The sequence below is a fragment of the Opisthocomus hoazin genome, chromosome 1, assembly GCF_030867145.1.
Source record: "Opisthocomus hoazin isolate bOpiHoa1 chromosome 1, bOpiHoa1.hap1, whole genome shotgun sequence".
Taxonomy (NCBI): domain Eukaryota; kingdom Metazoa; phylum Chordata; class Aves; order Opisthocomiformes; family Opisthocomidae; genus Opisthocomus; species Opisthocomus hoazin.
Window position 1 is genome coordinate 61,436,656 of NC_134414.1, and position 18,929 is coordinate 61,455,584.

At 38.4% G+C, this 18,929-nt stretch overlaps 1 protein-coding gene across 2 annotated transcripts in view; it reads left to right on the forward strand.

The window, feature by feature from the left end:
- GPC6 (glypican 6) overlaps window positions 1-18,929 on the forward strand; it is a 797,396-nt gene that overhangs the window by 567,652 nt on the left and 210,815 nt on the right. For both annotated transcript variants that reach the window (XM_075435000.1, XM_075435075.1), the window contains exon 4: window positions 8,071-8,236. In XM_075435000.1, coding sequence (XP_075291115.1) covers window positions 8,071-8,236 — 166 coding nt within the window. The remainder of the gene's footprint in view (window positions 1-8,070; window positions 8,237-18,929) is intronic.

Here is an 18,929-nt window from a genome sequence, read left to right on the forward strand (position 1 = left end):
GCAGCTTTTCAAGTGGTTTGCTAAATTTGGATTTTCCGTATTAAGATAATCTGATCAGTAATTTTCCTAGTTTCCTAAAAATAGGAGAAGCTATTCTTTTCCTCTGTAAATAGAGGTTCAGTCTCACCCAAATAAACATCTGAACATTTTGTCCTTGTGGTTTTTTACCCTTGACTTTTGTGGGGAAATTGTGAAATTCCACAATTCATCTCTACAACAATGATTTATTATTTGATGTACAATCTCCTGATGTGATCACTTAGAGACTTGCAGTCCTTATTTTCCTATAGCCAGTTTCAGGATTAACTGTTATGATAACGTAGGCAAATCACAGAGGAGAGTGACACTTATGAGCACTGTTGAAAAATTCTGGTGCATAGCTTTCAGGGGTTTATCTAGCTAAACACCTTTAAAAGTTGCTTGTGATGTTTCAATTTTTCAGCTGTAAAATGGAGGAGCGATATTTGTCCACCTTCCAGAACTGTACACGTACCGGAGCACAACTGTAGACATACAGAAATGACCAAACAAGTATAAAAAATGTCTCCAATTTTAGTAGGTGTTGGAAATAGATCGGTCACCATGTTTCTTATGATTTCAGAATCATAGATAATGGAAAAGGACATTTCAGTTGGACAAGAACAATGGTTAAATGTTCTTCATTTAGAAGAAATTAAGGTTGTTCCTCTGAGTTGCAGCGGGGTAAGTGTTTCATGCTGCACAGTTTGTATCAGATAGTAAATATGTAATTTCTTTTTTACATTATAAAACTTTTCTAGGCTTCAACTATATTGCTCTAAAATTGTTTCTAATAATTTAATGAGCATATTTAACTGTAAACTATATATTTTCTAGAAAAATATTTTATTAGACATGGAAATATTAAAATTAAAATCACCCTGATTTATCTCATTATATTCTCGAGAATACTATCCCAGAAATGTGGGGAATCTTGCAGCTGTTTATCTGGCTGTAGTGTTTTACTTTTATTTTGATATAATTCAAGCACAAAGCCAAAGACACTAGTACAAAGCTGTAGTACTCAAACCAGGTCTTCTATGTTTCAGTCATCTGGGATGCTATGAATTGTTAACAAGATAGCTATTTTTATCTCTAGGAGGTTAGTATTAGAGTAGACTTTTGGTTGATATAAGCAAGTATTCTCAAATTGACCTTCTACAACATAAATTCCCAACTGAGTATGGCTGATGCAGTATTTCCATTTTTATATCAGATTGTGCTATAAAAGAAGTGAACTGAGATCTTAGCATCTGAGAGACAGACTTAAACAATAAGAAGTACTTCCAAAAAGCATTCAAATATCTTATGAATATTTCCGTGCAGTGCTAATTATATACACACAGACATATTTTCAGCTGAAATCTGCTGAAAAGAACTTCCTTGATATCTAGACCATTAAATGAAATCAGCAGTAACACAGTGATCACGAAAACAGCCAAAATATGGACAAGGAGAAGAATTAATCACTTCGATCCAACAGTGAGCAAATCTTGTTTGAAAAACAGAAAAAGGAAGGAAAACATCATTGCCAGCTAAGCTTTACCCACTTTCCCTAGTATTAAAAACAAACAAGATCAAAAATCAATAGGCAGTAATTGCAACATGTTGACAAGATAGTGTCAAAGATATCTGATGAAAAGTAGTGAGTGATTGGACTGAAGTTTGGTCTTTGTGCTGAAATTAATTAAAGATTATAAGAAAAAAAAAAGGACCTGTAGATCTTAGGATGGGTGATTCGAAGGTTTGTGGCCATCCTGTGTACCCTATAAAGCGCACTTCATGATACATCTCAGTCTGATCCCAGTTACATCACTGTTGCAATGGGTTTACACTCATTTCATGAGATCAGAAAAGATGTTTTTGTGCTTAGGAAAAGTTTCTTCAATTCTAGCAGGTTAAATGTAGTAACCCGCAATTCTTAATTAAAGATTTTTCTTCTTCCTTCACTTCTGAAAACACAAGCATGAACTTCTAATCCTTATGTCCCATTTGATTTTAAATACAATTTTGGATAAAAATACTAGAATTATAGGGTGGAGTTTTTTGGACAGGAAACTCTAGAATTGGACTATTTTGTTGTCCACGAATATATTAACTTTTTGGTGGAAGAATGTGGAGGGACTGCTACTCTTACTGTAGTTTGCATTTGCTTTGGAGCTGGTCAAGACTTGCCAATGTATTTAAGATCAAATTCTGACCTGGCCACATACATGAGCATTTTATTATTATTTCTTTAGTGCTATCTGAAACTCTTGAAATAATTAGGTTATGAACAAAACTATGCTTGAGAAACTTGGTTCATTTTTCCATCATTAAGTTGTAGATGGACTACACAGAGATTCAAAAAGTGACCTAAGAATGTCAGTGCCTCAGTTTTTCAGACAGTGCATCATGCCTGAGCATGATGCAAGACGTCAGCTTGGTGAGTGGGGAGCTGTATGATTTAACCAACACACAAGTGCTGAAGATGGATTCATTTCAAAACTCTCTCCAATTATGGACTATTTACATGGGATTGCAGGAATATACCTCACCCTTTGATATAAAGCAAAGCATTAGATACCTCGTCTTGAACACCAAATGGGAAGGAAGTAGAAGTTTGTACTTTTTATCCAGGAGCCTGATTATTAAAGCATTTGAAAAGCTTGTGATAAATAAAATGCGATGCTCATCTCCTTCCCAGACTATGGGTTATTCTAGTGTGGAGGTGTTTTAAAATAATATCTACTTCCTGGGCCAGGTGGCTAGAAATCGACTGGTTCTTCCTGGCAGTTTCCCCCCAAGGTCTTCATGCTAAGGTGATGTGCAGAAACAAATTCCACAACTCACAAAGACTTATATAGCAGGTATGTTTATTACGGCGCCGAGTGCAAGGGGAATCGCTCCTCTTAACTTGCACACTGAGTCACAAAGCATGTACCTATTTATTACAAAGCTTATCTAAGTGGGCTGGACTATTGTAATTATTTCTAGGAATTCATTATCATACTCAGCCCCCCTTTAGCACTTGCGCAGTGATGTCTGGTGGTCGTCGCTGGGGGTCTTCTGGATGAAGGCTCATAGTCTTCCTCGCTGTGTGCTTTCACCTTTGGCTCAAAAATTCCTGAGTTGTCTGTGTTGGCTGAGTCCCAAACCATAGAAACAGTTTCAGCTAGAGTTGCTTCTTACAGACAACAAAGTTCTGGTTATCAGTCCTTGCTTCTCTTTGTTTGTCTCCAAGTAGTCCTTGTTAGCTATATTTGAGCCACAACAGTCCTTGTTAGCAAGACTGCGAAGAACAGAACTATACTAAATAACAGTGTTTAACTCTTACCTTAACATAGCTGCAAAGCTATATAACAAAATTTAACTAAAGCTATAGCAAAATCTAACTAAATGTCAATTTCCCACATCAAAGGAGTGACTCCAGGTGATTCCAAATGGGTCAGTTCCTGTGGATGCACAGGAAAAGCAGGAAGGAGCTGTGTGCCCTGTTGTGATCTCTGGAGTGGCACTCAGTTTTGATTCATTTTTCTCATATGTGACAGATTTTATTATATGCCAAGAAATGAGCATCTGGACCTAAGTATGGCTTTATGCTGTGAGTTTAGGTACATTCAATATTATTTTGGAATATCACCCCTAATTTGTTGTCAGACAACATATACCAGCTACTTTGGTAAGAAATCTCTTATAAATACAAGTAGAGAAACTGCATGTCAGCACGTTTGATCCTTCTAAAAGTGACTGGTTGTTTAATCAGTTTGTCTGATTTTTAGTATCAGAAAAAAAGATTTACATCTGTGTACCTGTCAAAGACAAGGCTTTTTATTATGAAAACAGGTCAAATACATAACAAAGCAGTCTTTGCAAATGTGGCGTTACAAGGGAGTACAATTTCATGGCTTTTACCCAAAGAAGTTCTCTCCTCAATTATTTATATTTGCAAGTTCACCATTGCAAAATCTGTCTTACAGATGAAAAAATATTCCTCCTAGCATTTCTGAACAGGCAAAACAAGAGTTCAGTAATGAAGCCCTTAAGAATCTTGCTTTTTGGGGTTTTTTGCATGTATGCAAAAGCATACATTCAGACAAAGCTGAAGATGTCAGAATATGTTACAAAATGCAGTAATGTAAAATGTCCTGCAGCTACTAGCTCAATCAAAGCTCAGAAAGGCACTTTTCTGATGTGCTGCACTCCACATATGCTTATACTGAAATTAAGATGTCCTAGTCAGTCAGAGAGACAGCATGACATAATTAATGACTCTGCTATACCAGTTTCCCCACTTATGCCATTCAGTGTGATCTGATTGATTTATAATACATGATTTATATAAGGACTAGTTATTTCTAAACTATGAAGTCTGTGCAAGTTTCTTTGCTGCAATTAGCGTAGAGCCAATTGTAATGTATTTTAAAAGACAAATAAGGAATAAAACCCAAGCTGTATACAACCGCAGATGTCAGTTACAGAAAAAAATGGTGAAACTCCTGAACTGAGGAACAGCTCTCCTCAGCAAATGCAGGTTTTGAATACTTCTGAATGAAATTAATATCTGCCTTTTGACTGGTCTACAGAAAAGTGTTATTAGGTGTGAGAGACTCTGAATTTTTTTTTTTAAGGTGGGAAAGAGAAAAGGGCTGTGAAAGTACATTTCACAGAATTTGCCAGCAGCAAGAAGTAGCAATCCAGTTATAGTTGGTTGAAAATCAACTTTCTGTGATAATGTCCAGATTTCACCTGTTCATTGCTTTCTGAAATACACTCTAAGCTCAATATTTTTTATATTTGTTTTTTTACCAAGATTTCAGAATGTTAGAGCAAAATTTGACTGGTTTTTGCATGACAGATACTTCAGATGTTGTTGAGGAAGGAAAAAGGACTGAATGTATGCCCTGAAAATAAAGGTACAGAAAAAGCATCTGAAGCTGAAAACTGAAACTTGGCTGTGCACTAAAGGCTAGATTCACACAGGCACTTAACTGCTGTAACACAGAATTCAACCTTCAGCCTGCAGACTTCCCAAGTTGCTGAGCTACTTTAATGTTTCCCTGTGCCACAAGTGGGAAGAGTTGGTCACCTAAAGGTGCATCAGTACTGCTGAGCTACAGGGGAATATGGAGCAAGCTTGAGAACGGGACTCATCTTGTGTTCAGGTCACAGCTTAATTGTGAGCTGTACTCCTGGATGTGTTTTGCACCTCTCCATCTGGCTCTTTCCATGCAGTGCCTGTGCACTCTTTGGAGGACACAGACTTCCTTCAGAAAGCTGCATGAAGACACCTGTCTTGTTCTGGGCCCCTTACTTCTTCCCAATGCTAACCCAACTGTAGCCTAAGCACTACCAAACATAACCTCCTGTCTCACTCCAAAACATGCAACATTATGTTACAGTTCCTTTTACTCCCATTGCCTGCAGTACTGCCTCCTATTATTCCAAACACTTTGAGCTGAAATATAATCACACAAAATAAGTATTATGTATTTTAGTCACTCAGGCACCAGGTGGAACCCAGAGGAGATGTGGTGCCAAATACTAGCTAGCAGTATGGGATGCGGCCAGCTTGGAGCAGAAGGTGCTAGCAGTGAGCAATGTGAATGTAAGCCAGTCCCTGCCACTTGGCCTCGGAGACAGCAAGTGATCTGTGCTCCTATTTCATTTCATCAGCATAGCATCTTCTGAAACAGAGGTCTGCAACATCCAGCTTGATCAGCAAGGAGCTGCTTGTGTTGGTCTTTATTAGAGGTTGACATAGATATGTCAGAGGCTGATATAGATATGTCAGAGGCTTCCGTAAAAACTTGCTCGGTCTGCTTTCTGCTTGGAGTCACAGCCTGGCCTCTTGTCTTAAAAACTGTATTACTTCTCTTTAAATAAAAAAAGGGCACCTTCCTTGCTTGTAAAATTATGTTGATGATACCACCATTTTGTACAAGGGGTATTAAAACATTCAGACAAAGTATGAGACAAGAACTTTCCTTGCATTTGGATTTTCTGCTGTTTAATAAGGTGAAGGTTCCTTCTGGTACTTTTTTGACCTGTGGGTCATTCATAGCACCATTCCTTCATGTGGATTTTTTTGACATCTGTGAGGAACTGACCTCATGCTTCAGCTTTTTTCTCAATAAAGGCAGCAATACAGCCTCTCTCCTTTTCTTCTCCCAGCTGCCTAAATTCAAAAAAATTGTAGGATCTTAATGTACTGAGACCTGAAGTCACCAGTCAAATTTGATTGAAATTGGCTGGTGGTTCAAAAGCTATTGGTAAAGGACGGATAAACATACCGTCACATGTACCATCAGTGTGTTGTTCTAGTAAAGTGCATTTTCCTAGGAAACCAAGGCAAAAATCACTTGTGAGCATACTCCGAAGCATCTACTATAACTCTTAACAGAGCGATTTTCATGTAAAAATATCCAGGGTAAAGAGTGTGTTCTGCATAATTCTCTAAAAATCAGTGATTTAACATCATAAAGTGAGAAATTCCAGAGAAAAAGAAAAGAAGTGCCATTTTAGTACAATCCTGGTGACGCAAACCACATCAGCCAGTTCAGTATGTACTGGTATAGTGCAAAGTTAGATTCATGCTTTCAGCATAAGTAACCAGGAATATATAAGAACAGTTTAATCCCTTCAAAGTAATGTTAGAAGGGTTGCATTTATTCATAAACCAACAGAATGAGTGAAAGGCGTGTCATTGCTTTGCACTCTCTTGTCCAGGAATTTTGAAATCACTGAGGAGCCTGCTGCCCTTTGGCATTGCTCTAGATTGTCACTCCAGCACGAGAAACTTATGCCCCATTGCACTGTGACAAAATGTTATTGCAAGTAGCACCCAACATGCACTTTTAATGCAAGATAGAATTTCTGGCCTGAAAACATGCATTGTAGTAGCACATACTATTTTAAAAGTCTGAGATGAAATAATTAAATATGGAAATGAGAGGGTGAGGGAAAAAATATTTACACAAGGAACTTCACTTGGCTGTCAAGTGAGGATTCAGTAGATGTACTCCAGAAGATGATTTATCCTACCCTTCAAGAAGCAGGATAAAGAAACGACCCAAAAATAACTTATTTCTCTCCATGGAACACAGAAGTCACATTGCTGAATAGATGTCCAGCATTTTGATCACTAAAAAAGAGGTGAAGGATCATTAGAAATAATGGAGACACCTCATGTAAAAACCTTTCCCCAACCTCCATGATCCCTCTCCAGGAAACCCATACCCTTCTAGCACAAACTGTAACACACATCACTAAAAATTTATGCCTACACACCACTTCCTTCTGTCAGCCACACCCAGTGTTAATGACTTGAACTGGAGATACTAATCTCACTAGGTGTCTTTCCATTGACTCTGGTGGCGGTTTTAAGTTCGCCACGTGCAGCCACATCGTACCATGTTGATATGTAAATTGAAATGCATTAGACTGTTGTCTATAATGCTTTTTGTCACTTGAGATGTTAAAAGCATACAAAACCACCTGTCTGATCTCCTTATGAAATTTTCTGAGAAGACAGAAGGGTCTTCTTCAGAAGAAAACTGAATTCTATCCCTTTGTCATGGTGCAGTTCTGAATAATTTTATAGAAATTGTCAATATTATCCTGGATTTACTGTGCTTTGTTAAAGAGGAGAATCTGATCCGGTGACGATGTGACTGACAGTTCTTGCTTGGGTAGGAAGAGCGTGATGTCTCCTCAGGATCCTCTGTGTTAGGATCAGTCATTTGCTGTCCAGCTGATTCACTGGATGTTTTTCTTTCACTTTGCAGTAGACTTTGTGTGGGAGGGCTGGGGAGTCAAGCACTGCCATCAGTAGGGGAGGTTGATTTTTGCATTTCTGAAAATCGCTGCTGGCTGTGCTAAATGAAGATAATTGGCAGGAATCTATTAGTTTCATAGGAGGGTGTTATTAAGGGTTGAGCTCTTTTCACAAATTACCTCTTCTGTGCTTCTTACTTGAGAGGCATAATCTCAGCAATCCCGAAATTCGCAGAACAGGAAATTGATTTCCTCCTTTTTCTTTTTCTCCCCCTCTCCCCCCCTTAAATTCTGCAGGTCAGTCCCACCCCAGGGTGCATCCGGGCGTTAATGAAGATGTTGTACTGCCCTTACTGCAGAGGACTTCCCACTGTGAAACCTTGCAACAACTATTGCCTCAATGTAATGAAGGGCTGCCTAGCAAATCAGGCTGATTTGGATACTGAGTGGAATCTGTTCATAGGTAAGAAGAGTTTAAATATTAGTGGAAGGAAATGCTGGTAATAGCAGACATCTGCAGAGTTTTGTGAGGTTAGACGACACTGTTGGTCAGTATTTGCAATGAGTCACTATAGATGTCCCTCACTTTCTAAGTGACCTTACTGGCTTGCAGTAAGAAACAACTTTTCTTCCCCTGAGCCAGTCACATTTTGTATTTAATATTTCCAAAGGAATGGTGTGGTGTTACAGCTTCTGAGCTGAAATATTACACGATAAGAGAAATGTTGAGAAATCTTTGGTTGACGATTTGATAACAAGTTTAACATGGCAGAAATAGTATGTATTACAACTGAAAACTAGGCTCTTGCAAGCTGAGAAGATAATAACATTGTATAACATCTAGTCAACATAAATCACAACAGCTGCTGTTCTTAATTCTGGTAGTACATAGGCAAAAAAACTTTAAAAGTTACATACATGAGAAATTATTAATTCCTTGTTCTTGACTGAAATATGTTAATGTCTCCCTTTCATTGTGCTGAACACAAAGTACCAAACAGGCAATCAAAATATTAGAATGTATAGAAGGAAAGCTGCTATTGCAGTTTTATTCATGTAAGTCTTCACTAAAGTAAACTAAGAAAAAACAAGAAAGAAATCTCCTTTAAACTGCCATTCAGATACCCTGTAGCAAAAAAGAACCTCCCAGAAGAGTAACATTTAACAAGAAATAAGAGCTTCAGGTTGCTTTTGATGGTACACAGGATAGGATGAGGAATTAGACAAGGCTAATGATAATATAGAAAGAACAGAAACAGCTAGTTACACCAGCCACAAAAGAGCATCATAGCCTAGACTGGATCTCAGGAAAATAAAAGCAGCTGGAAAATGTGGGATAAAGCTCTCTTTATCGCAAGAAAATAAAGGAAATATTATTTTCTACTTTTGGAAAGCCAATATATGAGCAATCTCATTTTGCTTAATTTCAAACCCCACTGACCAATGTGACTCTGAATATTTGACTCTGACTCATGCACAGATTTTTACTTTACTCAGCACAGAGGTGGTGCAAGATGGATAGGGAGAAGAAAACAGGATGAAAACTGAATCAGAGAATGAAAAGTGAAAACCAGCATTGAGTGTGCTACAAAAATAGCATAAGCCAAAAATGCAAACAGCAATAATATAAACAAATGATGCAAATAAACATGCCTTCTCAGTCTCTTGTACTGGTTAAAGGAGCTGACATGGGAAGCAGGGCTTTGTGGAGGGATACCATGGGATTACTGATGTGAAAATAATAGTCAGTTCGTCATCAGAAAGCTAAGTAGGAGCTGAAGAGAAAACAATGTCCACCTGTTAAAGACATTCCATAAGCTACTTTCCCTTTGTTACTAAAGAGTAAGCAAGAGCCGAATTGTCACTAATTCAGAGCAAAGAAAATAATGTAGGGTTTTAGTAAAAAACCATTTTAATTAAAACAAATAACACAGTTTTTATTAAGGCAAGCACCTGTTCAAATCAAAAGCTGCAAGGTAGGATTTCAGGTCTTAAGAGAAGATTTCCTTTCCTGGTGCTTTAAATTCATTAAGAGTGCTGGGCAGGGTGAGGTCTGTGTTGGAAAGTGTGGAAATGCTCATAGATTCAAACTTTCAGAGTCTGATGCAAAGCCCTTGTCTTCTTCAATGTCTTTCAGATTTTGATTTTTTCTGCTCTCAGAAAAGAAAAACTGCATGAAAGCTTCTACATTATGTTAAAACATAATTTATTAAATTCTGTGTAATACATTGTGTTCTTCCTTAAAGGAAAGCAGGCTGCTATGCAATTATACCTTCAGGTCAGTGATGACAAGGCAGTATAAAGTACAAATACATCAAGACATATTTTCTTTCTTCTGCCTATGCAACTTTCCCTGAACAACTTGATAGGGGAGGGACAGAGAAGGAGAGAGAGATTTTTTGTGTTTGGAAAAGGTATTCTGTTTTATCCCATTTTTGAGGCCTCTGAGAGCTTTGCTGGAGATGAAGCTCCTCAGTCCTTCCTTTGTGAAAGATTGAAACGTGGCAAGTTGTCTCTGTCTCTGACAGCTGTCAGAAGCTTTCGAATAACACTTGCAATTCCCTGAGTACTAAACACAACAAAACTTCTACTCACGGAATTAAAACGAACGGCAGCACTTTACAGCACTGCTGAGCTATGAAAGATTGGAAATTATGCATGAGCAGTTTTTATCCTTGTTCTGATACTAGCAATCATGCACTAGGAAAAAAAAAATAATTTTGTGCACTAACAGTCTCTGCGTAGGCAGGAGTCCCAAATGTTCGTGCATATTCATACACAGCAAGATAGTTTTGCTTAGCTCATAATCTGTGTGTTGCAAGGTCATTTTGGCAGAGGTTGGTACTAGGAGAAACTCTCAGATGTGTTTGTCAGTGACTAAGCAAATACTGTCATTTGGACTGCATGTTCTAGTATTGTTCTATAGTTACTGCAATTGTCCAGCAACACCCAACATCTACAAGTGAGGAGGAGCAGAGGAAAGTAAATGGACTCTCTGACAAAAGGATATGTTACATGTTCCACATAGTTTATAAATGTAAAAGTCAGGACTGAAATCACATTTATATAGCACTAATAAATCTTGCATCTACTTTCAAAGCTAGGGAACGCGGGACAGCTTCCCCTAAACATCTGGTGCTTTCCAAGATTTTATAGGCTGTGAAAATTGGTAAGAGATGAAACAGCTGCAGCAGCATGACACACGGTTTATTATATTTTTCCTATTTTTGTCACCTTAAGGTCTGTGTCCTTTTTGTGTAATGTTTCATTATAGGCTTTTTGTATTTTGTTGCCTTCATTATTGCACAATAAATGCCAAATGTAGCACATCTCCTGCCAGCAGAATTCCTCTGAAACTCAGAATTTTGCCTGAGAAAGGAAGACAGTCTTTAATAATTGTAATTATAAAACTATAATGAATTAACTCTTCTTCCAGGTATCTATATAATATATTTAAGAGATATTTAAAAGTAAACCAGATATTTAAAAGTAAACCTGACTTTGAAAATGTGTACTTGACAAACCTTGCTTCTGATGTTTTGCCTGTTAGTTACCCTTCATAATCTGCTTTGCACCAGTCTCAAGCAAAGTTAGCAAATGCAAGATAAAAAGAATGCGTAGAGGAACTGTACTGCTGAGGAAGGAGATTGCCTCAGGGGAGGAGCTGACTGATTCTGTGGAATGGGGAAAAGGGGATTTTCTCTGTCTCATGGCCCAGCAGATACAGTTAAAATTATGCTTCTCTCCGTGGACCTATACCAATTAACAGAGATAAGGATTAGGGATCCCACTGTTCATTCTGTCATGGAAACACAGAAGAGATGGAGAAAGCTATTCTCACTTACACAGATTCAAACCCAATCTATCTTAGGGAATTACATTCAATTTTAGCAATACTTTGACTCCTTTCTCTAGCTACTCTGTATTTTGCTCCCTGTTTCTATCTTGAGATTCTTTGACTTTCCTTAAGATTGACTAGCTCTACAACTGATCATTTAATTTCCTTGAACTGTTTTTTTTCTTAAGCAGGAATGTCAGCTGAGGAATGACCTCCCATTCCCTTAGTGGGCACCACACTTTCCCTTGGTGCCCTCATTCAGCTTCAGAATCCACACCCGCAAAAAGATGATTTCCATGAAAGTATGTGCACCTCATTCTGACCACTGCCTTATCCATAGATTCATGATGGCAAAGTGGCCATAAGCCATCTGTGTTTTGCAGGATTCCATTCATAATTAGCAGTGGGGTTTACTTTGTTCTGTCTTAAGACAGAAATGTAGATGGTGCTAAATCTGAATGTCAAGCAAGATCATGGACAGACATGATATGCCTTCCTGAAGTAACTCAGAACAACAGAAGAGTAAAAATCCAGGCAGCTGCTTTAGTCACAGCAATGACTGTATCTGGGCTTTTTTATTGGACATCTAAAATAAATCATAAGTACTCTGTTGCTGTCTTTAGTGACACAGTGTACACTGGCATAGCGCCTGTGTAGTAGTGTAGTCCATGGATTGCTTTGCTGCAATCTATGGAGGTTTGCCACTGCAAGGCTATTTATAGCAGCAGAAATTACAAGTAATTACGTGTTTTAGTAGGTGGAAGATTTGGGAAAACACTTCAGAAGTTGTGCAGTAACAGAGATGTGTGAATGACTGTGATTCTGATGGCTCAGGAACACATCCCTGCCTGTGAAAAGGAGCCAAGGGGCTCCTGCAGTAGTTCATGTCCACAGCCGTCCTTCTGCTCAGCCTGGAGAGCAAGTGGCTTTGCTAGCAGTGTATTCAAAATTTGACAAGCTCGGTAATGTAGCAAGGCAGGACAGCATGAATCAACTTTCTCATTATTGTGCTTTAAGAATTCCTCTTTTTTCTTCCCATCAGTATGACTCAGACACTTACCTGAGAGATCTCTTGAAGTAGAGCAGTCTCACTTCGAGCAACTTGGATCACTTTAAGTAAAACTCCACGTCAAAACCTTAACTACTACTCCTGATGAAAGCTTTAGAGTGATGAAAATATGCAATCAGTTTTATTTACTACCTACGAAAGCCCTCAGGACTCTGTGGTTTCTCTGTTCCGTGTGCAAGCACAAGAATAAACATTTTCCTTTTAATGCTTCAAGAGACCACCTAGATTTGTCTTTTTTTAATGGCTTATTACAATAATAACTGTGCTCTTCAAGACTCACTTTGATTCATGGAAAAATCAGTCTATAATTGTAACAGTAATCCTTTACAATTTCCTTATTCCTGTGTGCACAACTACTGTAAATAAACACATCCATATGTCGCAAACAAGTGGTTAGGTCGCTTAAATAATCACTCAAAGGTTTTGCAAGAAAAGAATTTACTGAAAATTTAGAAAATGTGATCCCACAAAGTTGATTGGCAAGGCTCACACTACTACTTATTAAATGAATGGAATGAAAAATTGAAGGAGGTTTTAGTGCAAAACGATTTGTACAGAGGTAAAAGGGAAGAGTAAGGGGTAAGGGAGACCCTCCCGTTGAGTCATAAGCTTCAGAATGGATCCTCTTGCTTTCTAAAGTCCTTCTCAAGGAGAAGCCTAGGTGCAGATGGATCCAGACCTGGTCTTAGACCACAACGGCTTATGTCTAAGGGATATGTTTAGCAGCAACTCATGGTGTGTTCACTATTTAAAGAAAGAGAGAATCACAGGAATTTAGCAGCTATTAATCACTGATTAACATAGTATTTACAGAGTGATCAAAAAGAATTTGCTATTGCAATCAGAGTAATAGAATATTATGTTTTGAATCGATTCACACACACACAATCATAAGAATTCCCCTCGAGTTCAGTGAAATACTCACTTCAAATCACAGGATTTCTCAAGGGACAAAGGTCGAGTCTCGAGGAGATCAGTCCAGGTAGTTCGCAAGTTACTCTGAGCGGCGTCCCACTCAGAGGGAGTTACTGGGCGCTGCCCACTGCGGACCAGAAGAGCTCAAAGGGCCTTCCTTGGTACCGCTGTCTATAAGGTCTCAAGATGATTGACTTTAGGCATCAGTAATTTTCCATCCTGGTCACAATCCACATGATGCAGTCCTGATATTTAGACAGTAACTATACAATTCAAGTACTACCTAGAATGTACAGTTCTGCAGGTGGGTGCGACTCCAGGCATCAGGAGTTTCAGGTGTGGTCAGGGAGCGCCTGATCAGCCCAAATCACTGTTCTTACACAAAGACAAGGATAGTGCCAAGTCGTCCCAATTCACTGCTCTTACTCAAAGGCAAGGACACCAGCTAACTATTCTTGCAGTGTAAGCAAGAATACAATATTGGCTGGTTCTGGGATGGCCAGGTGTGAGGGGGGGATTGCATCACCACACCATAGCTGTGTAGGCAACTACATGTTCGGTTCATGAAAACAGGGAACCTCTGAAGTCTATTGAGATAACGTTCAAAACAGATTGGGGGTTTTGCCCCTTCTTTCTCTGAGGTGTTCAACACCTGTCACTTCTGTTCACTCTTATACACTACTGACCAAAGGCTGGCAACCTGTTGTAACTCAGTAAAGAGTCTTGCTTCTGCTTGATCACAGTAAGGAAGAGCTAAAAACAGGGCTTTTAACAACCTTGGTTACCTGGCATTTCAATTTCTTCTCTCTACCATCCCCCTCCTCAATTCTTATATGAAAGTATGCTGTGATATTTGTTATATTTTAGCCTCTCACGAGGACTCAGGGAGATAAAATAATTTATATTATTCTCTCCACGGAGAGGTACTGCAAAAGGTTCACACAGTCCTGGGGTGCCATTACTCCAAATTTAGCATTTCTGGTAGAAATCAATGAATTTTGGTTTGACAAGCATAGAATGGGTACTTGAACGCAAACACTAAAGTTTCGTAATGTGCATCTTGTGCTCATATGAAAAATGATAGTATTCATAGTCAAGGCTGCCTAAAAATCAAAACCTCTGCACAAAGCCTTCTTTTCAGTTACTATCAACTCAACATTTAATCATTCAGGCTAAAGTCATCCTTTCTTACCTTTTTCCTGAATGAAATGCATCATTACACTTCTAGTGAAACCATCTTTGCCATCCATCAGAATGAGAATAGGGAAAATTTTCTTAAACTAATGCTTTTTGTCTTTTCTGCCCATTTCTTAGAGAAACATTAGTTCTTCCAGACTTTGGAGACGTAACGTTTTCTTTAAGCCTTTCTTTAAGTCTGTACAGACTACAGTAGCTATTATTATACACCAATGTCTGTCCCCTTAGTTGAAGTGGCAGGGCTTGGTGGATGGCTGTAAGGGTTGTGGAGCCCTGTTCTGACTACAGATGAAAAAATGGAATCTAGAGTTTAGATTTGTTTTTTCCTGCTTTAGCTTATGTTTCCCAAAAGCAAGGGAAAATGAGTAGAGTACTCTGTTGTGTGATACAACTGCAAATTCAGTTGTTCAAATGTTGAGAAACACCAGATTTGCAGTGGTAAATCTAATGCTGTTTATGCAAAAAAATTTTAGCGTGCTTCAGGCCCACCAGTCTCCATAATGCATAGGTAGCCTACACAAAGGATTTTGCAGTGCTGTTAAAAAAAAAGACAACATCATAAAACAATTACATCAATTCAGGCTAAAAATATAAAAAAACATAGTGGCACAGGTGAAAAGTGACCTCAGTTTGATGATACATAATTAAAAGATTACAGTATTATAATTCTAAATTCTCTAATAAGTAGTAGCCTCCATGTTCCCATATTTTCCCTTTGTTTTCCAGAAATAGTAGAATTGCTGCCTACAATTTAAATACAATGCCAGGACCTGATGGCTTAGTCAGAGTATATAGGAGCGCTGAAGTAAAGGGAACATCACCATTCGGTGAGGTAAATAATGTGCAGAAGTGGGGAACGGTATTTGCTGTTTCCCTACTGTTTCTCTTCCCTCAGAAGTATACAGGGTGTACAGCCTGGAGATGTAACTCCTCAGACGGCAATGAATGCAGCCTGAGAGGAGCTCTCTGAAGATGCGGGACTGCCAGCAGCTTGCAAATAGCGTGAGCACTTGCCTGCTGCTTAAACTCTACTTATCCTTCTAAATCTCTGTGCCCCCCCTGGGGCAATACAGTTTCTTGCAAGCAGCTCACAGCATCCATTGCCCTGTATATTCATTGTAGGATGTGCCACTGAAGGATGAGGTTCCCTTCTGTGGGACTATGGGGATCTTCTGCTCCAGTTACTGGCTCGGGAGGGCTGCGACTTGTCTGGCCTCATCTTGCTGTGTTCTGACACCATAGGCAGCTCCTTAACAGGAGGATGCGTCCTGGTAGGGTGCTAATGGCTTCACTCAGGGTGACTCTTGAAAACTACAGGTCCTGAAGAGGGACTGTGGATTTATGCAGATGCAGACAGTTGAATGATCACCGCAAACTTCTTCAGCTCCTGAGCGTTGGTGTGACTTGTGGAAACGAAGTATGGTGATAAACTATGCTGGTTTTGGTATGGATGGAAAGTTATTAGTGCATGTGAATCACATCACCCATCATCATGTCATGTGACAGTTTCTAATACACGAATTCAGCAATTCTAGAATTCTGCCTTTGCCACCTGTACACAATGCTCTTGAACTGTATTATTTCTGCATTTGGAGGAAAAATCTTCTCAAATCTTGAAGTGATGTGAGAGCCACACACTTGGCATTGTCACCAGGTACAACAGGGTCCTAAGCTGACTGCAGCATTTACAAGCTGCAACATCTTCTGAAAATAACTAGGTTGATCAACATTGTCAAAAAAGTTTAAAAGATTTTATAATAAAATCTTTGGACTTAAATAATGACTTTTTAGTTCCATTTTCACTCCTCATCTCCAACCCCCTTACATTATTTTACATCAAAGTGAAATGACTGGCTAGTGCACACGAGCACAGTGGGGAAGTTGCATAGAATAGCAAATTTCTCTGTGTTTGTATTCAGGGTAAGTGCTGGGGAAGAAGTTTTGCCACTGCCCTTAAAAATGCTATGAATGAACAGAGGGATGTTACATGAGACATCTCTAAAAGCAGGAGAAGATGGTAATTATTTATTGCTCGAATACTGTGTGAATCAAGCATTATTGTTTTGTACTTTTCCAGGTCCATATCTATGCTCTTTCAAGGGACTTCTTTCTTCCAGGAGTGCAGTGAACAGCACTGCTCTTTCTGTCCTAGACTACTATGTATGTTAACACCTCAAAAGAGTTTTCTCTTCAGTGGAGTAGTTGGTCTCTTTATTAACTACGTTTGTGTAAGGCTGAGTCTCTGTTACCTGTAGAGGCATATCTCAGGCACTTCACTGTACTGATCTCCCTGTTTCATGGGTCAGGGATCAGCTAGAAGATACTGCGCTTCTTACCTGGTATGATTTCCCTTCTGGTTTAGGAGGTTTGGGGCACCTGGTCTCTCTGGCATACGAAATAAGGGTGTGAGTGGAGCATACACTGAGGCTCCAGAACTTTACCATGCTTTTACAGTTGAGTTACCCAAAAGAGCTGCTTTAAGTTGTTTTTTCAAGGAACACAAATCCAAATGAAGAGCGTGTGAATTTTTCATTTTTCTCCAGCAGAAACAAAAATAAGTCCGCTTAAAGAAAAGTTTGGTTTACCTCTAATGTGAATTGTTTTGAATAATGTAAAGAGATTTCTTTCAAATGTTGCAAGCAGGAGGGGTTACATATCAATTTAATTGGTTTGAACTTGCTACTTTGACTGTACTTAATTGAGACAATGCTGTATTACACTAGGAAGTGTAAAAAATATGTTTTCTCTATAAATGTATCTTCAGTTACATCATCATCGGGCTTGGTCAATACTGGTAAACTTCAGATGATCTGAATTCTGTGTTTTTTAATGGAAAACATAGTGATGCAATAAATGGAATTTTGCCCAGAAGAATACCAAAGGTTACATTTCAACTTTTGTCTCTGTGTCCATTTTTCTGCTTTTTATTTCTGCTTGTATTCAACTGTATTTAAGACCATATACATGAGAAAAGTATTTTGTTGCACTGTGGCACCATTTTATACTTTTGAAACATTTTGTCTTGGAATCTGAATCTATTTTAGAAAACTGCATAAATAGGGATCAGCTTTCATACAATCAAAACAGAATTTGAAACTATGTAATATTTTAAGTGCTCTGCTCTTTCTGACAGTTTGACTTACCAGCTATTTCAGATTCCCCAAGGTCCATATTAGAAAGAAATGTCAAATTATGCTCTCCATTATTCAGGTAAATGTAATGGAGAGATGCATGTAACTCTGAGCAAATTTGTTCTGCAGCAAGATATCTCCCTATCTTACTACTATCAAAACACTTGGTTATATCTGAAAATACTTTACTGAAGTTATGCAATATCAAGAAAAGTTGCCAGGTGCAAATCCCTTACCACAATCATGTCAAAGCAAAATTGACATTGAATTGCTTTGTATTATAATTAATATAATGTCTTAGGTAGTATATTATTTTGTAATCATGTCCTGTGACCTTAAAAGGAAACTGCGCATATTTCTTTTTGAAATACAGAAACAAAGTAGTGTTGGCAACCAGCCTTAATTTCTCCTTACAAATAATTCCTAATGCTGTACATGCAAAACATGCACAAAAAAAAGATTTTGAGTTGTAAATAATTTGCCAGATTCCATTAATGAGACTTTTGGGGGATTCTTAGCATCATTCCCATATGCTTTTTTATTCCTTGAATTTCAGAGCAAGTGTCAATTTGACGTTTCTTGAAGAATAAAAACTCAACCCAAAACTCAGTAAAATAATTCGAATGTGTAGACAATCTCAGTCTAAATCACGAAATATTCTTTACTTTTTAACTGCTTATGCAGGTCTGTTTTGGGCCGTACGTAAATTACACCATATTGCCAAAAGCTCCAAACTTTATCAGCAACATGGCAAAAGGTACTCAAATATATAATTTTGTGTGGGTATTATGTTAAGTATGTATGTTCCTTAAGGTAAACAAAATGTGCTTTTTTTCCTAGTGAAGTCACAAAGATATACAGGGGCACAGATTACACTCAGTCAACGTTCTCATTTCATAAAGACTTTTTAAGGACAAGCTGATAGAAAAGGGGGGAGAGTGGTTGACTGAGCTATAAATTTCTCATGACTTGGCAAAGAGACTACGATAAAGATGTCTACTTGGTA